General features: G+C 46.3%; 1 protein-coding gene across 2 annotated transcripts in view; it reads left to right on the top strand.

The window, feature by feature from the left end:
- Window positions 1-24,627, top strand: part of acad11 (acyl-CoA dehydrogenase family, member 11) — a 103,571-nt gene that overhangs the window by 31,075 nt on the left and 47,869 nt on the right. For both annotated transcript variants that reach the window (XM_063034635.1, XM_063034636.1), the window contains 5 exons: window positions 10,947-11,205; window positions 16,734-16,879; window positions 17,222-17,413; window positions 22,534-22,692; window positions 23,168-23,327. In XM_063034635.1, coding sequence (XP_062890705.1) covers window positions 10,947-11,205; window positions 16,734-16,879; window positions 17,222-17,413; window positions 22,534-22,692; window positions 23,168-23,327 — 916 coding nt within the window. The remainder of the gene's footprint in view (window positions 1-10,946; window positions 11,206-16,733; window positions 16,880-17,221; window positions 17,414-22,533; window positions 22,693-23,167; window positions 23,328-24,627) is intronic.

Below are 24,627 nucleotides of genomic sequence, written 5' to 3'. Positions count from 1 at the left end.
TTGTCACCAGTAACTCCCTCACTCACTACCTTTGTCACCAGTAACCCACACTCTCACTGCCCTTGTCACAAGTAACGCACACACTCGCTACCTTTGTCACCTGTAACACACACACTCACTGCCCTTGTCGCCAGTAACTCACACACTTGCAACCCTTCTCACCAGTAAGGTACACCCACTACCCTTGTCACCAGTAACTCACACTCACTACCCTTGTCACCAGTAAACCACACTCACTACCTTTGTCACCAGTAACCCACACACTCACTGCCCTTGTCGCCAGTAAGTCACACACTCGCAACGCTTGTCACCAGTAATGTACACTCACTACTCTTGTCACCAGTAACTCACACTCACTCCCCTTGTCACAAGTAACACACAGTCACTACCCTTGTCACCAGTACCACACACACTCACTACCCTCATCACTAGTAACCCGCACACTCACTACCTTTGTCACCAGTAGCCCACACTATCACTGCCCTTGTCACAAGTAACGCACACACTCGCTACCTTTGTCACCTGTAACACACACATTCACTACACTTGTCGCCAGTAACTCACACACTTGCAACCCTTCTTACCAGTAATGTACACTCACTACCCTCATCACCAGTTACTCACATGCTCACTACCCTTGTCACCAGGAACTCACACTCACTCCCCTTGTCACCAGTAACCCACACTCACTACCCTTGTCACCAGTAACTCACACTCACTACCCTTGTCACCAGTAACTTCCTCACTCACTACCTTTGTCACCAGTAACCCACACTCTCACTGCCCTTGTCACAAGTAATGCACACACTCACGACCCTTGTCACCTGTATCACACACACTCACTACCCTTGTCAACAGTAACTCATACACTGGCAACCCTTGTCAGCAGTAGTGTACACTCACTACCCTTGTCACTACTAACTCACACTCACTACCCTTGTCACCAGTAACTCACACACTCACTACATTTGTCAACAGTAATCCACACTCTCACTGCCCTTGTCACAAGTAACGCACACACTCGCTGCCCTTGTCACCTGTAACACACACACTCACTACCCTTGTTGCCACTAACTCACACACTTGCAACCCTTGTCAGCAGTAATGTACACTCACTACCCTTGTCACCAGTAACTCCCTCACTCACTACCTTTGTCACCAGTAACCCACACTCTCACTGCCCTTGTCACAAGTAATGCACACACTCACTACCCTTGTCACCTGCAACACACACACTCACTACCCTTGTCAACAGTAACTCATACACTGGGAACCCTTGTCAGCAGTAGTGTACACTCACTACCCTTGTCACTAGTAACTCACACTCACTACCCTTGTCACCAGTAACTCACACACTCACTACCTTTGTGACCAGTAACCCACACTCTCACTGCCCTTGTCACAAGTAACGCACACACTCGCTACCCTTGTCGCCAGTAACTCACACACTCACTACCCTTGTCACCAGTAACTCCCTCACTCAGTACCTTTGTCACCAGTAACCCACACTCTCACTGCCCTTGTCACAAGTAACGCACACACTCGCTACCCTTGTCACCTGTAACACACACACTCACTACCCTTGTCACCAGTAACTCACACACTCACTACCTTTGTGACCAGTAACCCACACTCTCACTGCCCTTGTCACAAGTAACGCACACACTCGCTACCCTTGTCGCCAGTAACTCACACACTCACTACCCTTGTCACCAGTAACTCCCTCACTCACTACCTTTGTCACCAGTAACCCACACTCTCACTGCCCTTGTCACAAGTAACGCACAGACTCGCTACCCTTGTCACCAGTAACTCACACTCACTACCCTTGTCACCAGTAACTCTCTCACTCACTACCTTTGTCACCAGTAACCCACACTCTCACTGCCCTTGTCACAAGTAATGCACACACTCACTACCCTTGTCACCTGTAACACACACACTCACTACCCTTGTCAACAGTAACTCATACACTTGCAACCCTTGTCACCAGTAACCCACACTCACTACCTTTGTCACCAGTAGCCCACACACTCACTACCCTTGTCGCCAGTAACTCACTCACTCGGTACCCTTGCAACCAGTAACTCACACACTCACTACCCTTGTCACCAGTAAACCACACTCACTACCTTTGTCACCAGTAACTCACACACTCACTACCCTTGTCACCAGTAACTCACACTCACTACCCTTGTCACCAGTAACTTCCTCACTCACTACCCTTGTCACCAGTAACTCCCTCACTCACTACCTTTGTCACCAGTAACCCACACTCTCACTGCCCTTGTCACAAGTAACGCACACACTCGCTACCCTTGTCACCTGTAACACACACACTCACTACCCTTGTCGCCAGTAACTCACACACTTGCAACCCTTGTCAGCAGTAATGTACACTCACTACCCTTGTCACCAGTAACTCACACTCACTACCCTTGTCACCAGTAACTCACACACTCACTACCTTTGTCACCAGTAACCCACACTCTCACTACCCTTGTCACCAGTAACACACACTTACTACCCTTGTCACCAGTAACTCACACTCACTCCCCTTGTCACCAGTAACCCACACTCACTACCCTTGTCACCAGTAACCCACACACTCACTACCCTTGTCACCAGTAAATCACACACTCACTCCCCTTGTCACCAGTAAACACACACTCACTACCTTTGTCACCAGTAACCCACACTCTCACTGCCCTTGTCACAAGTAACACACACACTCACTACCCTTGTCACCAGTAACTCACACACTCACTACCCTTGTCACCAGTAACTCCCTCACTCACTACCTTTGTCACCAGTAACCCACACTCTCACTGCCCTTGTCACAAGTAACGCACACACTCGCTACCTTTGTCACCTGTAACACACACACTCAGTACCCTTGTCGCCAGTAACTCACACACTTGCAACCCTTCTCACCAGTAATGTACACTCACTACCCTTGTCACCAGTAACTCACACTCACTACCCTTGTCACAAGTAACACACATAGTCACTACCCTCGTCACTAGTAACCTGCACACTCACTACCCTCGTCACCAGTAACCTGCACACTCACTACCCTTGTTATCAGTAACACACACACTCACTACCCTTGTCACCAGTAACCCACACTCTCACTGCCCTTGTCACAAGTAATGCACACACTCACTACCCTTGTCACCTGTAACACACACACTCACTACCCTTGTCACCAGTAACATACACTGGCAACCCTTGTCACCTGTAATGCACACACTGACTACTCTTATCACCAGTAACACACACTTACTACCCTTGTCACAGTAACTCACACTCACTACCCTTGTCACCAACCTCACTACCCTTGTCCATAACTCACAGTAACTCACACACCTTGTCACAGTATGTACACTCACTGCCCTTGTCACCAGTAACCCACACTCTCACTGCCCTTGTCACAAGTAACGCACACACTCGCTACCCTTGTCACCTGTAACACACACACTCACTACCCTTGTCACCAGTAACTCACACACTCACTACCCTTGTCACAAGTAATGCACACACTCACTACCCTTGTCACCTGTAACACACACACTCACTACCCTTGTCACCAGTAACTCACACACTGGCAACCCTTGTCAGCAGTAGTGTACACTCACTACCCTTGTCACTAGTAACTCACACTCACTACCCTTGTCACCAGTAACTCACACACTCACTACCTTTGTCACCAGTAATCCACACTCTCACTGCCCTTGTCACAAGTAACGCACACACTCGCTACCCTTGTCACCTGTAACACACACACTCACTACCCTTGTCACCAGTAACTCACACACTCACAACCCTTGTCAGCAGTAATGTACACTCACTACCCTTGTCACCAGTAACTCACACTCACTACCCTTGTCACCAGTAACCCACACTCACTACCCTTGTCACCAGTAACCCACACACTCACTACCCTTGTCACCAGCAAACACACACTCACTACCCTTGTCAACAGTAACTCATACACTGGGAACCCTTGTCAGCAGTAGTGTACACTCACTACCCTTGTCACTAGTAACTCACACTCACTACCCTTGTCACCAGTAACTCACACACTCACTACCTTTGTCACCAGTAACCCACACTCTCACTGCCCTTGTCACAAGTAACGCACACACTCACTACCCTTGTCACCAGTAACTCACACACTCACTACCCTTGTCACCAGTAACTCCCACACTCACTACCTTTGTCACCAGTAACCCACACTCTCACTGCCCTTGTCACAAGTAACGCACACACTCGCTACCCTTGTCACCTGTAACACACACACTCACTACCCTTGTCGCCAGTAACTCACACACTTGCAACCCTTGTCAGCAGTAATGTACACTCACTACCCTTGTTACCAGTAACTCACACTCACTACCCTTGTCACCAGTAACTCACACACTCACTACCCTTGTCACAAGTAACACACACACTCACTACCCTTGTCACCAGTAATGTACACTCATTACCTTTGTCACCAGCAACTCACACTCACTCCTCTTGGTCACAAGTTACACACACAGTCACTACCCTTGTCACCAGAAACACACACACTCACTACCCTTGTCACCAGTAACTCACACACGCGCAACCCTTGTCAGCAGTAGTGTACACTCACTGCCCTTGTCACCAGTAACTCACACTCACTACCCTTGTCACAGTACCCTAGTCACCAGTACACACTCTCACGCCCTTGTCACAAGTAATGCACACACTCACTACCCTTGTCACCTGCAACACACACACTCACTACCCTTGTCAACAGTAACTCATACACTGGGAACCCTTGTCAGCAGTAGTGTACACTCACTACCCTTTCACTAGTAACTACTCACTACCCTTGTCACCAGTAACTCACACACTCACTACCTTTGTCACCAGTAACCCACACTCTCACTGCCCTTGTCACAAGTAACGCACACACTCGCTACCCTTGTCGCCAGTAACTCACACACTCACTACCCTTGTCACCAGTAACTCACACACTCACTACCCTTGTCACCAGTAACTCACACACTCACTACCTTTGTGACCAGTAACCCACACTCTCACTACCCTTGTCACCAGTAATTCACACACTCACTACCCTTGACACCAGTAACTCACACTCACTACCCTTGTCACCAGTAACCCACACTCACTACCCTCGTCACCAATAACTCGCACACTCACTGCCCTTGTCACCAGTAACACACACTCACTACCATTGTCACCAGTAACTCACACACTCACTACCCTCGTCACCAGTAACTCGCACACTCACTACGCTCATCACCAGTAACTCACACTCACTACCCTCGTCACCAGTAACTCACACTCACTATGCTTGTCGCCAGTAACCCCCCATACTTCTGCCTCTTCATTGTAGTCCTGCATATAAATTGTGAATAAAATCGACGTGAGCCATTACACCCAGTGTTTTTCCATCCTGAAGGACAAAGCAAAATCGTCAACAGGAACTTTTCAGAATTGGAGAGGTGAACAGAGTGTTTTGCAAGGTTCAGAGTGAGATCCCACCCCTTCAGTCCGATATAAAACTGATTGGGGCTTATTCTGGGTGGCAATTAACTTTGCTGATACAAAAGGCAGCAGTGTAGTTGTCAGTAAAGAACAAATGTCTCGACTACAGGTAAAATGTCAGTGGGCTCGTCATGTGGGCATAAAAGTGACAAACTGGAATTAATTCAGAATGATATGTGATAATGCTTCTGGGGAGAACAAGCAAGGCCAGGAAATATGTGGTAACTGGCAGGATTCTTAGGTGTGTTGAGGACAGGTGGAATTTTGTAGTGCGTGTCTGCATATTGGGATTCATTTGTTTCTCACGTGTACATCAAAACACACAGTGTAATGTGTTGTCTGTGTTAACAACCCATGTAACCTAAACGTGCTGGTGGCAGCCTACAAGTATCACCATACATTCCAGCACCAACATAGCACACCACAATGCTCACTTGTGAAGGTGGCAGCACAGGCATATAGAATACTTGCCGTTATCGGTCGGTGCGTTAGAGTACAATGATGCTATGCTGGAATTGTGCGAGAGGCTAGCTGACGGCCTGTATGGGGTTCTCATTAACACCTTGCAGGGAGGTTGTGGAGATACTGCCGTGGCTGGAGAATAACCATTCTGCGGAGGTGTCCATACTGACTGTGTCGTTCCTTGTGAAACAAGGGGGAGATTTAATTGTTATGTCTGAAATTGAGAGCGTCAGTGAGGCCAAGCGGAAGTTACCTGGTTCCCTCAGTAGCAGAGTCGGTGATTAGTGCATGTCGAATTAGTTAACAGGTAGAAGGTGTCACAACAGAATAGGTTTACATCGGGGTGACCCTTCAGAACAGAGCTGAGAGGAGTGGCAAATCTTGTGAAATCCTCACCGTAATTAATAAATATCTGGGTGAACATTTGAAGAGATCTAACTTGTAGGGTGGGGAACCAAAGAGCCAGGAAGTAGGATTCACTGAACATCCTTTATCAGCCATTGCAGACAACGTGGGCCAGATGATCTCACATGTCATTACTTTCTTTGAATTCAATCACCTAATTCCAATTGATGGGGGAATGATTTCCTGTTTCCCTGAGGCCAGCGAACTGATTGTACACCTCAGGAAGGGGGAGTCAGATGAACAAACACCATTTCTCATGGAAGATCGAGAAAGGGTGCACAGCTTCAAATTCCTAAATGGCAGTGTCTCGGAGTATCTACCTAGGGCCCAATATGTAGATACAATCACAGAGAAGGCATACCAGTAGCTCTCCTTCATTAGAAGTTCATCAGAATCTCTGTGGATATACAGTGGAGAGCATTCTGACTGGTACGAAGTCTCTTTTGCATAGGAACACAGGAGAACTGAGGACATCTCTCAAGACGAGATGCCTCAAAAAGGAGGCATCCATCATTAAAGACCTCCGCCACCCTGGACATGCTGTCTTTGTGTTACTACCATTGGGGAGGAGCGAGATCCACACACAAAGTTTTAGTATCGGCTTCTTCCCCTCCGCCATCAGATTTCTCAATGGTTCATGAACACTACCCCACCTCACCACTTGTCTTTTGAATCTCAGGGTTGTATATGGTGACAATTATGTACGTTGGACGTTGTAAATTTACTCTGAACTCTGCACTATTTATTTATGGTGATTTTAATGTTTTTGCACTGCTGCTGCAAAACCACAAATTTCATGACAAATCTCAGTGATAATAACCCCGATTCTGACTGACCTGAATGGTAGTATTTAAGTTTGTTGAGGACACCACTATGGTTGGCCAAATTAAGGTTGGAAATGAATTGACATATAGATTGAAAATCTGATTGAACGGTGTCAAAATACCAATAATCTCTCATTCAGTGTCAGCAAAACCAAGGACTGACAGCAGGGTGAAGGAGCTGGAGGTCCATGAGCCAGTTAGAGAAACGGAGGTGCAGAAGGTCTGTCCATTGGAGCCTTGTATCTACTTTCTGTCTGTGTTGTAGTTTGTAGCGCCTTTATTATGGTAATCTGTCACCTGGGTTGGGCTATGGTAGAAGCACAGGAGAATAGTTAGGTATTCACGTTTTGTTAGTTTAGTTTAGTCCAGTGGAGAAGGGTTGAGCCATGGGTTGATATTTTCTTGTTCACTGCTAATTGGGAAGTTACTGGAACATTAGCAACATTGCTAACTTTGCTTAAATATGTTAGTTCCATTGCTAACTTTGTTACTTCGCTAATTTGGACACCGTGTTGCTAATTTAATTTGATTAGTTTTTTTATTGTTGCAAGATCGTTTTTCTTTGCTGGTTTCATGATAAAGGATGGGATGTATCTTTTTCCGATTTGGAAATTGGTTCTTTGGAAGTGCTTCATACAGTGTCAAGTACCCTGGCTTAGTCTCTCAGCGGCTTAGGTTTGTTTCCAAGTAGCTGCTACAGTTAACATCAGTCCTGGGAGTAGCACGTAGGTGTTAACACAGAGACAAAAACTTGCTTAGAAGTTTGCGTAGATTCTGCATGTCACCAAAAGCTTTGATCAACTTCTATAGATGCACAGTGGAGAGTACCCTGATGGGTTGTATACTAACGGGTTGTGTTACTGACAGGTTGGATCCTGACGGGTTGTGTCACTGACGGGTTGTATCACTGACGGGTTGTGTCACTGACGGGTTGTATCCTGACGGGTTGTATCACTGACGGGTTGTGTCACTGACGGGATGTGTCACTGACGGGTTGTGTCACTGACGGGTTGTATCACTGACGGGTTGGGTCACTGATGCGTTGTGTCACTGACGGGATGTGTCACTGACGGGTTGTGTCACTGACGGGTTGTATCACTGACGGGTTGTGTCACTGACGGGTTGTATCACTGACGGGTTGTGTCACTGACGGGTTGTGTCACTGACGGGTTGTATCACTGACGGGTTGGATGCTGACGGGTTGTGTCACTGACGGGTTGTGTCACTGACGGGTTGGGTCACTGACGGGTTGTGTCACTGACGGGTTGTGTCACTGACGGGTTGGATCACTGACGGGTTGTGTCACTGACGGGTTGTGTCACTGACGGGTTGTATCACTGACGGGTTGGATCCTGACGGGTTGTGTCACTGACGGGATGTGTCACTGACGGGTTGTGTCACTGACGGGTTGTATCACTGACGGGTTGTGTCACTGACGGGTTGTGTCACTGACGGGTTGGATCCTGACGGGTTGTGTCACTGACGGGTTGTGTCACTGACGGGTTGGGTCACTGACGGGTTGTGTCACTGACGGGTTGTGTCACTGACGGGTTGGATCACTGACGGGTTGTGTCACTGACGGGTTGTGTCACTGACGGGTTGTATCCTGACGGGTTGTATCACTGACGGGTTGTGTCACTGACGGGATGTGTCACTGACGGGTTGTGTCACTGACGGGTTGTATCACTGACGGGTTGGGTCACTGATGCGTTGTGTCACTGACGGGATGTGTCACTGACGGGTTGTGTCACTGACGGGTTGTATCACTGACGGGTTGTGTCACTGACGGGTTGTATCACTGACGGGTTGTGTCACTGACGGGTTGTGTCACTGACGGGTTGTATCACTGACGGGTTGGATCCTGACGGGTTGTGTCACTGACGGGTTGGGTCACTGACGGGTTGTGTCACTGACGGGTTGGGTCACTGACGGGTTGGGTCACTGATGGGTTGTGTCACTGACGGGTTGTGTCACTGACGGGTTGGATCACTGACGGGTTGTGTCACTGACGGGTTGTGTCACTGACGGGTTGTATCCTGACGGGTTGTATCACTGACGGGTTGTGTCACTGACGGGATGTGTCACTGACGGGTTGTGTCACTGACGGGTTGTATCACTGACGGGTTGGGTCACTGATGCGTTGTGTCACTGACGGGATGTGTCACTGACGGGTTGTGTCACTGACGGGTTGTATCACTGACGGGTTGTGTCACTGACGGGTTGTATCACTGACGGGTTGGATCCTGACGGGTTGTGTCACTGACGGGTTGGGTCACTGACGGGTTGTGTCACTGACGGGTTGGATCACTGACGGGTTGTGTCACTGACGGGTTGTGTCACTGACGGGTTGTATCACTGACGGGTTGGATCCTGACGGGTTGTGTCACTGACGGGATGTGTCACTGACGGGTTGTGTCACTGACGGGTTGTATCACTGACGGGTTGGATCCTGACGGGTTGTGTCACTGACGGGTTGTGTCACTGACGGGTTGTATCACTGACGGGTTGGATCCTGACGGGTTGTGTCACTGACGGGATGTGTCACTGACGGGTTGTATCACTGACGGGTTGTGTCACTGACGGGTTGTGTCACTGATGGGTTGTGTCACTGACGGGTTGTGTCACTGATGGGTTGGATCCTGATGGGTTGTGTCACTGATGGGTTGTGTCACTGATGGGTTGGATCCTGACGGGTTGTGTCACTGACGGGTTGTGTCACTGACAGGTTGGATCACTGCCGGGCTGTATCACTGACGGGTTGTGTCACTGACGGGTTGTGTCACTGACGGGTTGGATCACTGACGGGTTGTGTCACTGACGGGTTGGATCACTGACGGGTTGTGTCACTGATGGGTTGGATCACTGACGGGTTGTGTCACTGATGGGTTGGATCATGACGGGTTGGATCACTAACGGATTGTATCACTGACGGGATGTGTCACTGACGGGATGTGTCACTGATGGGTTGGATCCTGATGGGTTGGATCCTGATGGGTTGGATCCTGACGGGTTGTGTCACTGACCTGGTAGGAAACATCAGTGTCCAAGACAGAAAAGGCAACAACGTAAGTGGAGCAGCATTGTATCTGTACACGATGATGATTAGAAAGATGAGATGGGATCTCACTGAACTCTACAGATTCTGAACAGAGTGAACGTGGAACGGATGTTTCCGTTCGTCCGAGAGTCTAGTATCTGATGGCACAGCCTCAGGATAAAGGGGCAGCTGAGAGAAAGGAATTCCTTCCGGCAGAGGCTGGTGAATTTGTGGAATTCAGGCCAATTCATTGGGTGTATTTAAAGCAGAGATTGTTACTCCTTGATTGGTAAGGGAGTTAAGGATTGCAGGGCATTGGCAGGAGAATTGGGTTAAACTGGGCATGATTGAAAGATGGAGCAGATTCAATAGGCTGAATGGCCTCTAATGCAGCTCCTTCATTTTTATTATTTATTAGACGTACAGCACGGTAACAAGCCCTTCTGCTCCAATGCACCCGCACTGCCCGATTACACCCATGTACCAATGAACCTACTCATCTCTGGAATGTGGGAGGAAACCAGAGCACCCAGAGGAAACCCACAGGGACAGCGTATAAACTCCTTAGAGACAGTGGTGGAATTGAACTCAGGTCACTGGGTTGTAATGCTGACTTGTATCAGGATTTTTTTTAAAAAATTAGAAAAGTTACAATCTTTCAAATTTTGTGATTTCAGTGTTATTGGGCTTCCGATCGATGGTCCTGTGGACACCCCTTGTATTCTAGAGTTCCCACCACCATGTTTCTCTCTGGAATTCCCTGTGCTTCTCGTTATTTCTTGGCCAAGACACGGAAGGTTGTAACCCTGTGCCAACATTTGCCTAGCTCTGTGCAGGCTTCATCGCGATGGAAACACCATGCCTCTCGACAGTACAAGGCCGTGATTTTTGATTTAGGTGGAGTCCTGATGGCTTCGCCATACAAGTTAGCTTCAGGTGAGGTTGTTGTGCAAAAACTTTATTTGGTTTTTATTCAGGCCAGTAAATGGGTTGAAATGGAGTTAGAAATCATACAGTCAGACAGAGGACCATACAGCACTGAGTCCGCACTGACCACCAAGGACCTTTTACCCTAAAACCACTTTAAACTGATAGAATGTTGTGAGATGTTAGTGCAAATTTGTTTAAAGCTAAATCAAAGCATTTTTATTGGATCAAAGTTTATTGAGCTGCAGCCAGTGGCCACTTTATTAGGTGCACCTGCTTATTAATGTAAGTATCTAATCAGCCAATCACGTGACAGCAGCTCAAGGTATAAAAGTATGCAGGCATGGTCAAGGGGTTCAGTTATTGTTCAGAACGGGGACGAAATGTTGAGGCTGAAGATTCAGAAAAGAAAAACAGCTGTGATTAAAAACACGAGATTCTGCAGATGTTGCAGATCTTGGGCAAATGCAGGAGGAACTCGGCAGGTCAGGCAGCATCTGCGGAGAGAAACAAACAGCCAACGTTATGGGCCGAGACCCTTTATCAGGATCGGGAAGGAAGGGGGCAGAAGTCAGAATAAGAAGGAGGGTGGGAGGGGGAGGACTACAAGCTGATAGGCGATAGGCGAGGCCAGATGAAGAGGAAGCTTGGTGGGGGATGAAGTAAGAAGCTGGGAGGTGATGGGTGGAGGAAGTAAGGGGCTGAGAAAGAAGTTATTGAATGGGAGAGGACAATGCTTCTTCCTTCTTTGTTCAGCTTTACTCTCGTGTTCGAATTACCTGAAGTAATTGCTCTTCAGGTTTACATCTGGGCATGAAACTGCAGTGTGCCCACCAGCTCTGGAGCTGTCCTCCAACGAGGAGCCAACTGTTATTAATGTAGCATGAGAAATATCCGGGAAGTGAGGTAGTGGGCCACAGACCTAACCCAAACAAATCAGCCTTCCAGTACATCAGTTAAGTATCATACCTGGAATGCTTTACATTTCCCTTCTCGGGTCATATTTTTATTGAGAAGCAGCGTGGGATGGGCCCTCTGAGCCATGTCACCCAGCAGTCTCCTGGCAGGGGGGTTTGCAGAGGCTGTTGGGGAGAGTCTAAACTAGAATCGCTGGGGGGTGGGAACCGAACTGAAGAGACGGCGGAAGGGGCGGTTGGCTCACAAATAGAGAAAGCTTGTAGGCAGTGTGAGAGGGAGGATAGGCAGGTGATGGAGAAGGGATGTGCTCAGACTGACTGTTTGAGATGTGTCTGTTTTAATGCAAGGAGTATTATGAACAAATTTTAGAGCATGGATCAGCACTTGGATCTATGAAGTTGTGGCCATTACAGAGACTTGGATGGCTCAGGGGCAGGAATGGTTACTTCGAGTGTCAGGCTTTAGATGTTTCGGAACGGACAGGGAGGGAGGCAAAAGAGGTGGGGGCGTGGCACTGTTGATCAGAGATAGTGTCACAGCTGCAGAAAAGGAGGAAGTCATGGAGAGATTGCCTACGGAATCTCCGTGGGTGGAAGTTAGAAACAGGAAGGGATCAATAACTCAACTGGGTGTCTTTTATAGACCACCCAATAGTAACAAGGACATGGAGGAGCAGATAGGGAGACAGATTCTGCAAAGGTGTAATAATAACAGGGTCGTCGTTGTGGGAGATTTTAATTTCCCAAATATTGATTGGCATCTTCCTAGAGCAAGGGGTTTAGATGGGGTGGAGTTTGTTAGGTGTGTTCAGGAAGGTTTCTTGACACAATATGTAGACAAGCCGACAAGAGGAGAGGCTATACTTGTCTGGTATTGGGAAGTGAAGCTGGTCAGGTGTCAAGTCTCACAGTGGGAGAGCATTTTGGAGATTGTAATCACAATTCTATTGCCTTTGCCACAGCATTGGAGAGGGATAGGAACCGACAAGTTAGGAAAGTTTTTAATTGGAGTAAGGGGAAATGTGAAGCTATCAGGCAGGAACTTGGAAGTACAAGTTGGGAACAGATGTTCTCTGGGAAATGTATGGCAGAAATGTGGCAAATGTTTAGGGGATATTTGCGTGGCGTACTGTATAGGTACGTCCAATGATACAGGGAAAGGATGGTAGAGTACAGGAACCGTGGTGTACAAAGGCTGTTGAAAATCTAGTCAAGAAGAAAAGAAAAGCTTACGAATGGTTCAAAATGCTAGGGAATGATACAGATCTAGAAGATTATAAGGCTGGCAGGAAGGAACTTAAAAATGAAACTCGGGAGAGCCAGAAGGGGCCATGAGAAGGCCTTTACGAGCAGGATTAAGGAAAACCCGAAGGCATTCTACATGTATGCGAAGAGCAAGAGGATAAGACGTGAGAGAATAGGACCTATCAAGTGTGACAGTGGAAAAGTGTGTATGGAACCGGCGGAGATAGCAGAGGTACTTAATGAATACTTTGCTTCGTTAGTTACAACGGAAAAGGACCTTGGTGATTGTAGGAATGACTTACAGTGGACTGAAAAGCTTGAGCATATAGGATGTGCAGGAGCTTTTGGAAGGGATCAACTTTGATAAGTCACCAGGACCGGACAAGATATACCCCAGGCTACTGTGGGAAACAAGGGAGGAGATTGCTAAGCCTCTGGCAATGATCTTTGCATCATCAATGAGGATGGGAGAGGTTCCGAAGGATTGGAGGGTTGCAGATGTTGTTCCCTTATTCAAGAAAGGGAGTAGAGACAGCCCAGAAAATTATAGACCAGTGAGTCTTACTTCAGTGGTTGGTAAGTTGATGGAGAAGATCCTGAGAGGCAGAATTTATGAACATTTGGAGAAGTGTAATATGATTAGGAATAGTCAGCATGGCTTTGTCAAAGGCAGGTCATGTCTTACGAGCCTGATTAATTTTTTGAGGATGTGACTAAACACATTGATGAAGGAAGAGCAGTAGATGTAGTGTCTCTGGATTTCAGCAAGGCATTTGATAAGGTACCCCATGCAAGGCTAATTGAGAAAGTAAGTAGCATGGGATGCAAGGGGACATTGCTTTGTGGATCCAGAATTGGCTTGCCCACAGAAGGCAAAGAGTGGTTGTAGATGGGTCATATTCTGCATGGAGGTCTGTGACCAGTGGTGTGCCTCAGAGATCTGTTCTGGGATCCCTTCTCTTTGTGATTTTTATAAATGACCTGGATGAGGAAGTGGAGGGATGAGTTAGTAAATTTGCTGCTGACACAAAGGTTGGGGGTGTTGTGGATAGTGTGGAGGGCTGTCAGAGGTTACAGCGGGACATTGATAGGATACAAAACTGGGCTGAGAAGTGGCAGATGGACTTCAACCCAGATAGGTGTGAGGTGGTTCATTTTGGTAGGTCAAATATGATGGCCGAATACAGTATTAATGGTAAGACTCTTGGCAGTGTAGAGGATCAGAGGGATCTTAGGATCCGAGTCCATAGGACACTCAAAGCTGCTGCGCAGGTTTAATCTGTGGTTAAGAAGGCATACAGTGCATTGGCCTTCATCAACTATGGGATTGAGTTTAGGAGCTGAGAGGTAATGTTGCAGCTATATAGGTCCCTGGTCAGACCCCACTTGGAGTACTGTGCTCAGTTCTGGTCACCTCACTGCTGGAAGGATATGGAAACTATAGAAATGGTGCAGAGGAGATTTACAAGGATGTTGCCTGGATTGGGGACCGTGCCTTATGAAAATAGGGTGAGTGAACTCAGCCTTTTTTCCTTGGAGCGACGGAGGAAGAGAGGTGACCTGATAGAGATGTATAAGATGATGAGAGACATTGCTCGTGTGGATAGTCAGAGGCTTTTTCCCAGGGCTGAAATGGCTGTCAGAAGAGGGCACAGGTTTAAGGTGCTTGGAAGTAGGTACAGAGGAGATGTCAGGGGTAAGTTTTTTATTCAGAGGGTGGTGAGTGTGTGGAATGGGCAGCCGGCGACGGTGGTGGAGGCGGATACGATAGGGTCTTTCAAGAGACTCGTGGATAGGTACACGGAGCTTTGAGAAATAGAGGTAACCCCAGGTAATTTCTAAAATTCGTACGTGTTCGGCATAGCATTGTGGGCTGAAGGGCCTGTATTGTGCTGTAGATTTTCTATGTTTCTACTCCCCCAACTTAATCCTAGCCTAATCACAGGACAATTTACAAAGACCAACTAAATTACCAACTAGTGTATCTTTGAACTGTGGGAGGAAGCTGGAGCACACAAAGGAAACCCACCCAGTCATAGGGAGAATGTACAGTTTAAACCTGGATCACCTGTACTGTAAAGTGTTGTGCTAACCACTACACTACCGTGCTGCCCTAATATTACAATTTTCAAAGTGATTAAAAGCTGGCATATAATCGTGTGGAAAAGAACTGGGATTTGCAGTTTCATAGTTAGGACAGAGGTTACATAGTTATCGTCTCTCACTCATTTCAGCCTTTCTGTTATTGGAGAAGTAATATGCTCAGGTCTTCACAGAGACCAAAGTTACCGGGAAGATAAATGTGTTCCTTGGCTGCCTTTGTTCCTGTCACAAGCAGGTATTCTACTTCCTTAGCTGTGCCTGGAGCGATCGTAGGGAGGAACATATGCACTTAAACTGGTTGCAAGTACAGGTGCACATTCCTTTATCCGAAATTCTGAAATCCAAAAAGCTCCGAAAACCGAAGTTTTTTTCGCCAACAGCTGACGTCACTCAGGTGTGACGTGGCAGCACTTGCAGAGGCCGCCAGACGTCAGTTGTGGCTCAGCGCTGGTACAGGTTACATGTGCATTTGCTGTTCGCTGATATTTTGTGTTCACTGTTGACTTTGTGTTTAATTTCACTATGAAAATGTCAAAAAGAGCTGCAGATACCCTTATGGGTAACAATGAGAAAAAGGAAGGAATCTTCTCTATCAATAACACAGCAAGTGGAGTTATTGCAGAAGCCTGATCGTGGTGTGTCTGTGCGGAGTCTTACTGAGGAAAATAGTGTTAGAACTACCACTGTATATGATTTAAATAAACAGAAAGACAAGTTACTGAAGTTTTACAGTGACAGTGACGTTCTACATTTATTCCAATAAGTCATTTACCATGTGTTTGATTCCGTTCATTTGAAGCTGTATATTTTTATGTTTTATTGAATGTTTTTGTTGGAAATAAAATTTTTCCTTGTCATTATTCCCGAAACAATACAGTATAACAACTATTTACATAGCATTTACATTGTATTAGGCATTATAAGTAATCTAGAGATGATTTAAAGTATACAGGAGGATGTGCGTAGGTTTGGTGTGCCGCCGGGTCCTAAAGTCCGCCACACTGAGACAGGTTAAATAAGGGACTTGAGCATACCTGTTTTTGGTATCTGGGGGCGGGGTCTGAAATTGGAAAAATTCTGAATTCCGAAATGCAACTCGCCCCAAGGATTTCGGATAAAGGATTATGGACCTGTATATAGAAAAATATAATCTTTTCATTTATGGCAATCTTTCATTGAAGTAGCTTATCTAAAGAGTATAAACTTCACATTTTCTAGCTCACAGCTCTCCATTAATCTAGAATCTGTAGCTTTATCCTCTCTATTCCTCAGAGTGGGAGCAGCGGAATGGTCTCCCAGCTGGATCAATCTGGCAGGCTCTATTGACTGGAGAGCAAGGCCTCGCATGGGACCAGTGCAGGCGGGGGGAACTGACATTTGAGGAGTTCATTAAAGTGTGCAGCAGAGAGCTGGGATCTGTAAGTATTACTCGGATTTAAAAATAAACGATGGAGGGAAATCCAGTTCTCACTGACGAAGTTATAGAGTTTGTTGCAATTGGCCATAAACTAACGTCAGCTGAGGTAGCTTAAGTACTTCAAGAGTTTTCAAATTGTAGTTCAGATTTGCAACGTCATAATATTTTTTAAGTGTAGCTCTGCTGATCGTATTGCATTGTAATTCATTGTCTCACGTTTCTTTTTTTTAATTTCTCTCTTTCCCTCATATATATATTCCTAATCTTGCTACTTGTTTTAATTTTCTCATGTATATTGTGTGCCTCTATCAAAATGCTAACTACTTTCCTTTTCCTCACACAGAATATAACTTCTGAATCAGTGGAATCTTATTTACTAGCAAACGTCAATCACGTGGGTGAGTGGACTAGCTCTGCGATGAGGGAGGTGGTTCAGTGCATCAGGGCAGAGGGACTGCAGACTGCTGTACTGACGAATAATTTTTGGTTCCAAGGCCAGACCTTCTTACCCTTGGAGAGAAACCTCTTTGACGTGGTGAGTACGATTCATCGAGCAATCACAGAATGTATATCCACTTCAGCTTTGCTACGTTTATAGCCCAGTGGTGGCGTTTGGTGCAGTATGGACAAGACAAGACTATGTTGTGCACAGAAGCAGTAGAGCTAGCTGGTATGGTACGCTGAGTGTGAGAGTGCTACTGCTTGCTGCCATGTTGCGGACTCTTGCTTTGAGTCGCGCTCTGCTTATTTTCTGATTGGCCAGGGCAGCACCGTGAATCAAGATACTCACAACACAGCAAAAAGCATCTCAGGCTCATTGCCAGTTGTTAGGTTCTGATGTGGTTGTTGATGGATCTGATTGGTTGTCGGGGGTGGGACGCTAGCATAGCAGTTGGCGCAATGCTGTTACAGCGCCAGCGACCCGAGTACAATTCTGCTGCTGTCTGTAAGGATTTTCTACGTTCTCCCTGTGACCACATGGGCTTCCTCCAGGTGCTCCAGTTTCCTCCCACATTCCAAAGGACTACAGGTTAGTAGACATATTGGTCACATGGGTGTAGTTGGGCAACATGGGCTCGTTGGGTTGGAAGGGCCTGTTAGTGTGCTGATTCTGTAAATAACAATAAAATATAGTCCTCCGTAGCAAATTACAAATGAATTTTGAGTCTCCCCATCAATTTGCAATGGATGAAAATTTTTTAAAAAACAGATAAGACCATTGAAATTCACAATTTGGACCAAGTGTACAACAGCTACCACAAGTGGGAAGCCACGCTTGAAGAAGCTCATGTCTGTTCACTTTGCTCAACTGAACAATTGGTTATCCTAGGTTCCCAGCCTGAGGTCCACGGACCCCTTACTTAATGGTGTTGGTCCATGGCATAAAAAAGGTTGGGACCCCCTGCCTCAGCGTGGGTAGAGATCAGCTGCACCTGAAATTTCTTTAACACTTCTACAACGCTGAGCTTGTGGAATGAGAGAGAACTTGTAAGATGAAGAGGCAGGGATCCAATGATTCTTCTATTGGTCACCCAAAGGAAAAGGTAGATTTTACAGAACTAGAAGACCAAAGGTTGTGAGCTGGACAATTTGAGCTCAGGCACTTGCAGATTCTTTGGGAAGGCTTTTGGTCCGAAACATCATCTGTTTATCCAGATGCTGCCAGACCTGCTGAGTTCCTCCAGTATTTTGTGTGTGTTGATTTGCCTGTTTAGAATGGAATAAAGTCACAGCAGATTTCAGATGCTTTTAAAATTGTTAACTGACATAGGCTGACGTAATCAAGATGGTGGAGGCTGATGTCGTTGCAGCAGGAAACAATTAAGTGTAAAATTGGCTAGTAATACTCAGAAGTCAGGTCGTATCTATGGCAGGAAAGACATCGTTAATTTCAGAGGTCAGATGCCCTTCACCAGAATTTGGAAAGGGAGACAAGATGGTTTTAAGTGGGATGAACAAAAGGAGAATCTGTAGTAGGTTGAGTCCATTTCAAATGGGTTAATGAGGACCATTACAGAGTGATACTGCTTCTTTTGAGTGGCGGGGTGGAGATACGTATTTTCCAAAGGAGGTGTAAGCTGCTCCTTCCCTCTGCTGGCCTGCAGGTCACCCTTAGCAAGGTGCAGCAGCTGCTTAGCCCCCACCCCAGATCAGGGTCATGTGAAGCCACAGGAGCAGGTGGTGGATGGTCGTATGAGCAGCTGGTGCACATCACAAGCTCTGGCAGACAATCTCTGGAGTGTTGGCAATGGCTGGGGTCACCTGTCTTCAAAGGCTCACTTATTATCAAAGTATGTATGCAGTATCCAACTCTGAGCTTCATCTTCTCCAGATAGCCATGAAACAAAGAAACACCATGGAAGTCGTTCAAAAAAAAAACATCGCCCCCCCATGCAGAAAAATATATCATGCAAATGGCAAGAACATCTAACCCTAACTTCCCCTACACAAAAAAAAACAAATCAATCGTGCCAAATGGCAACAATAAGGAGCTGGCAGAAACACAGAAGATAAAAGACATAAAGCTGACAGAGTCCAGTCCAATCCATAAATTGCAGAATTTCGGTAAGATCGTCCAGCAGCTTTGAGGGAGAGAGTGAGACCACACGAATGCAGACACAGATTGTCACAGCAGCAAGCGACAGGCAGGTAGTCGGCGTTGACCATTCGCTTGCCTTAAGAACATAAACATAAGAACATAAGAAATAGGAGCAGGAGTCGGCCATCCAGCCCATCGAGCCTGCCCCGCCATTCAATAACATCATGGCTGGTCTGTCCGTAAACTCAGCTCCATCTACCTGCCTTTTCCCCGTAACCCTTAATTCCCTTACTATGTAAAAACCTATCTAACTGTTCCTTAAATATGTTTAGTGAAGAAGCCTCAACCTCTTCCCTGGGCAGAGAATTCCACAGATTCACCACTCTCTGGGATAAACAGTTTCTCCTCATCTCCATCCTAAATCTTCTCCCCTGAATCTTGAGGCAATGTCCCCTAGTTCTCGTCTCACCTACCAATGGAAACAACTTTCCTACTTCTATCTTATCTATCCCTTGCAAAATTTTGTATGTTTCTATAAGATCCCCTCTCATTCTTCTACATTCTCCTCGATGTTTGAATCTTTCTTGACACTTTAACGGGCTGTTAATGGACACCTTAATCGGTGAGATAGAGTCGATCATGGGCTGAGCCTCGTATCTAAGCTTCTTCACCTCGGGGCCACTCACCTCCTGGAATTTTCTTGGAGACAGCAAAGCGCTAGATCTCCAAATTGTAAAATGCAAGCTCTGACAGTTCCAGAAACACATTTAAGATAAGGAGAAGATGTAGAAGAGGTGGAATAAGCAGTTTGGAGGACTATCTGGAAGATGTCGCCCGAGGAAGCAGTAAAGACACTGCGCGGAAGAAGGAAATGGTGGACTGCTTGTGTAGAAAAATTTGCCAAGAGCAATCATGGCCATGGGAAGACCATGATCACCCATGTCACACGACACGGCACATAATGGTGATGGTGATGATGATGAATGCTTCTTTGTCTGTGTTATGTGTTGCTAATGGCAGGACTGTGGAAACTACTCAAGAGATTTTCCAGGTAATTATCCCCTTGCAGTCCTTCCAAATTAATATAATGCATTCAGTGTTCATGATGTAGTCTTCCCTACACTGAAGAAACCAAATGCATATTGGATAATCACTGTGGAGCAGTTGCATCCAGTCTCCATCTGCGACCCCAAGATTCCTGTTCATAAACACAAAAAATTCTGCAGGTGCTGGAAATCCAGAGCAACACACATAAATTGCTGGAGGAACTCAACAGCATCAATGGAAATGAATAAATATTTGACATTTCAGGCTGAGGCACTTCATCAGGACCCAGTTCCTTGTTGATTTCACAGAGCGTTGCTGGAGACGGAAACATCAAGACGATAGGTGGTGTGTTAAAGATGGATGTGCTCATCACCGGCTGCTTTTGGACTTGAGCGATTTCTCCCACTCCATCCCTCTCTCTCTTTTGGTGGAAAGTGACAGCCTGTCAGTCCGTGAGTCAGGGGGCTTGGAGGAGTGGAACACTGGTCTCCGCTCTCATTGTTACAGGAGCGACTTCTCTCTCATCATTGCTGGAGAGAGGGGGAGCCTGTCTGAGATACCAGAATGCTGGGTTATGGGCTCTGGATCAGGGTCTCTCTGGAGGCTTTTGCTGTCTCTTACATGTTGAGGGGGGGTAGTTGGTGCTTTTGCCGTTGTGAGTCAGGGAGGGAAGTGGGAGGTTGATTCTTTTCAACACTCACAGCACGCTGGAGAAACTCAGCAAGTCGGGCAGCATCTGTGGAAAAGATCGGTGGATGTTTCGGGCCGGAACCCTTCGTCAGGACTGAAGAGGGAAGGGGCAGAGGCCCTATAAAGAAGGTTGGGGGAGAGTGGGAAGGAGAAGGCTGGTAGGTTCCAGGTGAAAAACCAGTAAGGGGAAAGATAAAGAGGTGAGGGAGGAGATAGGCAGGAAGGTGAAGAAGGAATAGGGGAAAACACAATGGGTAGTAGAAGGAGGCAGAACCATGAGGGAGGTGATAGGCAGCTGGGGGAGGAGGCAGAGTGAAACTGGGATAGGGGAAGGGAGGGGGAGGGAATTACTGGAAGTTGGGGAATTCTATAATTCTTTTGCTGCTTCTGCAAAGGGTGGGGGGAGGTGGGGTATCAGGGCTTCAATGTTCTATCATTCATTCTATGGGGCTTCTTATATCATGGATACAACTTTCAGATTGCATACTGTGTACCTTCTCTGATATTAAAGGAACTTTAAATATTAAGCTACAGTAAGAAATGTATACGTATTCATCTCTATCTATAAATATAATCTCTCTTTATATATAATATATAGATATGAACAATAAGAAATAAATATAAATTTAAAAAGTTAACTAAGTAGTGCAAAAAGAGAGGGAAAAAGTAGTGAGGTAATGTTCAGGGGTTCAATGTCCATTCAGAAATCTGATGGCAGAGGGGTAGGAGCTGTTCCAGAATTGTTGAGTGTGCATCTTCAGGCTTCTGCACCTCCTCCCTGATGGTAGCAGTGGGATGAGGGCGATGGATGCCACCTTTCTGAGGTATCACTCCTTGAGGATACCCTGAATACCAGGGAGACCAGTGCGCATATGATGGAGCTGACTGAGTTCACACATTAACTCTCTTTTTCCATAACTGGTGCCTGACTTGCTTAATGTTTCCAACACTTTATATTAAAAAAAATTCATTTGCAATCCTTAGAGTTCAGTTGATCTGACAATGTATTGGGGAATAACACACACAACATTCTGGAGGAACTCAGGAGGTCAGGCAGCATCTCTGGAGAGGAATAAAGAGCTGACGCTTTGGCCCAAGACCCTTCGACAGGACTGGAAAGGAAGGGGGAAGAATCTGAAACAGGAAATGGATATTGCACTTGCAGAATCTCTTGTGTTAATGTATGATGGAGCTTGGAAGGGGAGAGTGTTGTAAAAATTGAGACTTGAGATTATTAAAATATTTGAGGCAGTAGGCATTGCTTAATACCGTTTATCTGATTATAAGTTAGAGCAGAGTCAAGTGCACAAATTGTGAGCAATGGATGCAGAAACCTAAAGTATCAAAAGTCTTGGTTTCAATGCTTCATTATATTGCAGATCGTTGAGTCATGCCGGGAAGGCATTACCAAGCCGAGCCCTGGTATTTACAAACTCTGTTTGCAACGATTGAAGGTCTGTCCTGAAGAATCAATTTTCCTTGATGATGTTGGGGAAAACCTGAAAGCAGCAGCCCAGATTGGGATCAGCACTGTTAAGGTATTTGAAAGGGTCATAACCTCCAATGGGTTAATGCTGGGTGAATTGCTTTGTATCCGTCTCATCGATTCCCGAGATATTAATACAGTTTTTTTTCTCCATCATCTGGCAGTATTTTCTCCTTTCTCAAATATCTGCTACATAGCTTGCTTCAGTGATCATTATAGATGAACCAGATGTATATATATTTCAGGTATGGTAAATGATCTATCCAGATCTGTATTTTTTCCAGTCACTGTTTGGAAATCAAGAGTGGAATCCATGGTCCAATCTGGTCTAAAGAGACTGAAATCTACAGCTTCTCTGGCCTGCAATCACAATCTAAATCCCTTTTAATCCGAATAATCCGCCATGCGTTGCTTTGCTCATGAGGCCACCACTGGAGAGTTCATAATTGCCCTGCTATTAAACTTTAAAAAATGAGCTGAATCAACAATTGAACAATGTTGGAAAAGTGTTACATTTTCATTTCTAGTTTTCAGATACAGCCACAGCTATTAAGGAGCTGGAATCATTGCTGGGCTTCCCATTGCATGGCTATGTCCCAAGGACCTGCTCTGTTCGTAAGAACATGGAGATTCCTACTGACAATCTGAAGAAGTATCTCCAGACTACTCTGGGGCTGAGTTCAGAAGGTAGGTTGTTCACGTTCCAGCAGCCCTTATCAGGAATCCTGGAATATACAGTTCTGTGCAAAAGTCCTAGGCACCTATATATTGCTAGGATGCCTAAGATTTTTGCACAGTACTATAGTAATTTTATGTATTGCACTGTACTGCTGCCACACAAAAAAAATTCATGACATATGTGAGTGATGATAAACCTGATTCCAATATGGGTCTCTGTTGTGGACAGAGAGTGGGAAGGGGGCAGAGAGAGGGGAATCATGCTTGGGAAAAGAGGATGGGAAGCACCAGAGTGACATTCTGTAATGATCAATAAGACAATTGTTTGGAACCAAATGACTTTCCCCGGTGCCTCAGGTCTGGGCTTGTCTGCACCCATGCCTCTGGCACTTCCTTACTGCCACCTGCCCCACACCCCTCCCACGGCACTCCACCCTCACCATACCCAACATCCTTTGATTCCGCCAGATTTACAGACCTGCTCTCTGCAAAATGTTACCAAGTGCAGTACTGTGCAAATGTCTTAACAACCCTACCTATATACCTAACAAGCGAGAATCTGCAGACGCTGGAAATCCGAGCAACACACACAAGATGCTGGAGGAGCTCAGCAGGCCAGGCAGCATCTGTGGAAAGGAGTACAGTCGACATTTCGGGCTGAGACCTTTCCTCAGGACTGGGGAAGAAAGACGAGCAGCCAGATTCAGAAGGTGGTGGGGGGGGAGGAAGAAACACAAGGTGATCGGTGAATCTGGGAGGGGGAGGGGATGAAGCAAAAAGCTGGGAGGCAGAGTGGTGAAAGGGATAGAGGACTGGAGAAGGGGGAATCTAAAAGAGGACAGAAGGCCATGGAAGGATGAAAAGTTGAGGAGTACCAGAGAGTGCAGGCAAGTAGATAGGTGAAAGAGGGAAAAGAGGATGGGGAATGGTGAAGGGGGCGGGGGGTTTACCAGAAGTTTGAGGAATCAATGTTCATGCTTTCATATTGGAGGCTACCGAAGCGGAATGTAAGGTGTTGCTCCTCCAACCCGAGTGTGGCCTCATCGTGACAGTAGGCATCTGGCGGACGGAGTGTAGCTGCTCGGCGAAGCGGTCCCCCAATCTACATTGGGTTTTACCGATATACAAGAGGTCACACTGGGAGCACCAGGTACAGTAGGTGATCCAACAGCCTAAGACTTTTGAACATTTCTGTAGGAATATAAGAAATAAGAACAACGAAGAACAGAAATTCTCCTCCATTTAAATAAGATCTTGGCTGATTATTTTACTTTTATACTAACCATGTATTCTCTGATTCTCTTAATAT

This window comes from Mobula hypostoma, chromosome 27, assembly GCF_963921235.1.
Source record: "Mobula hypostoma chromosome 27, sMobHyp1.1, whole genome shotgun sequence".
Taxonomy (NCBI): Eukaryota; Metazoa; Chordata; class Chondrichthyes; order Myliobatiformes; family Myliobatidae; genus Mobula; species Mobula hypostoma.
This window is presented reverse-complemented; position numbering and strand designations above follow the sequence as displayed.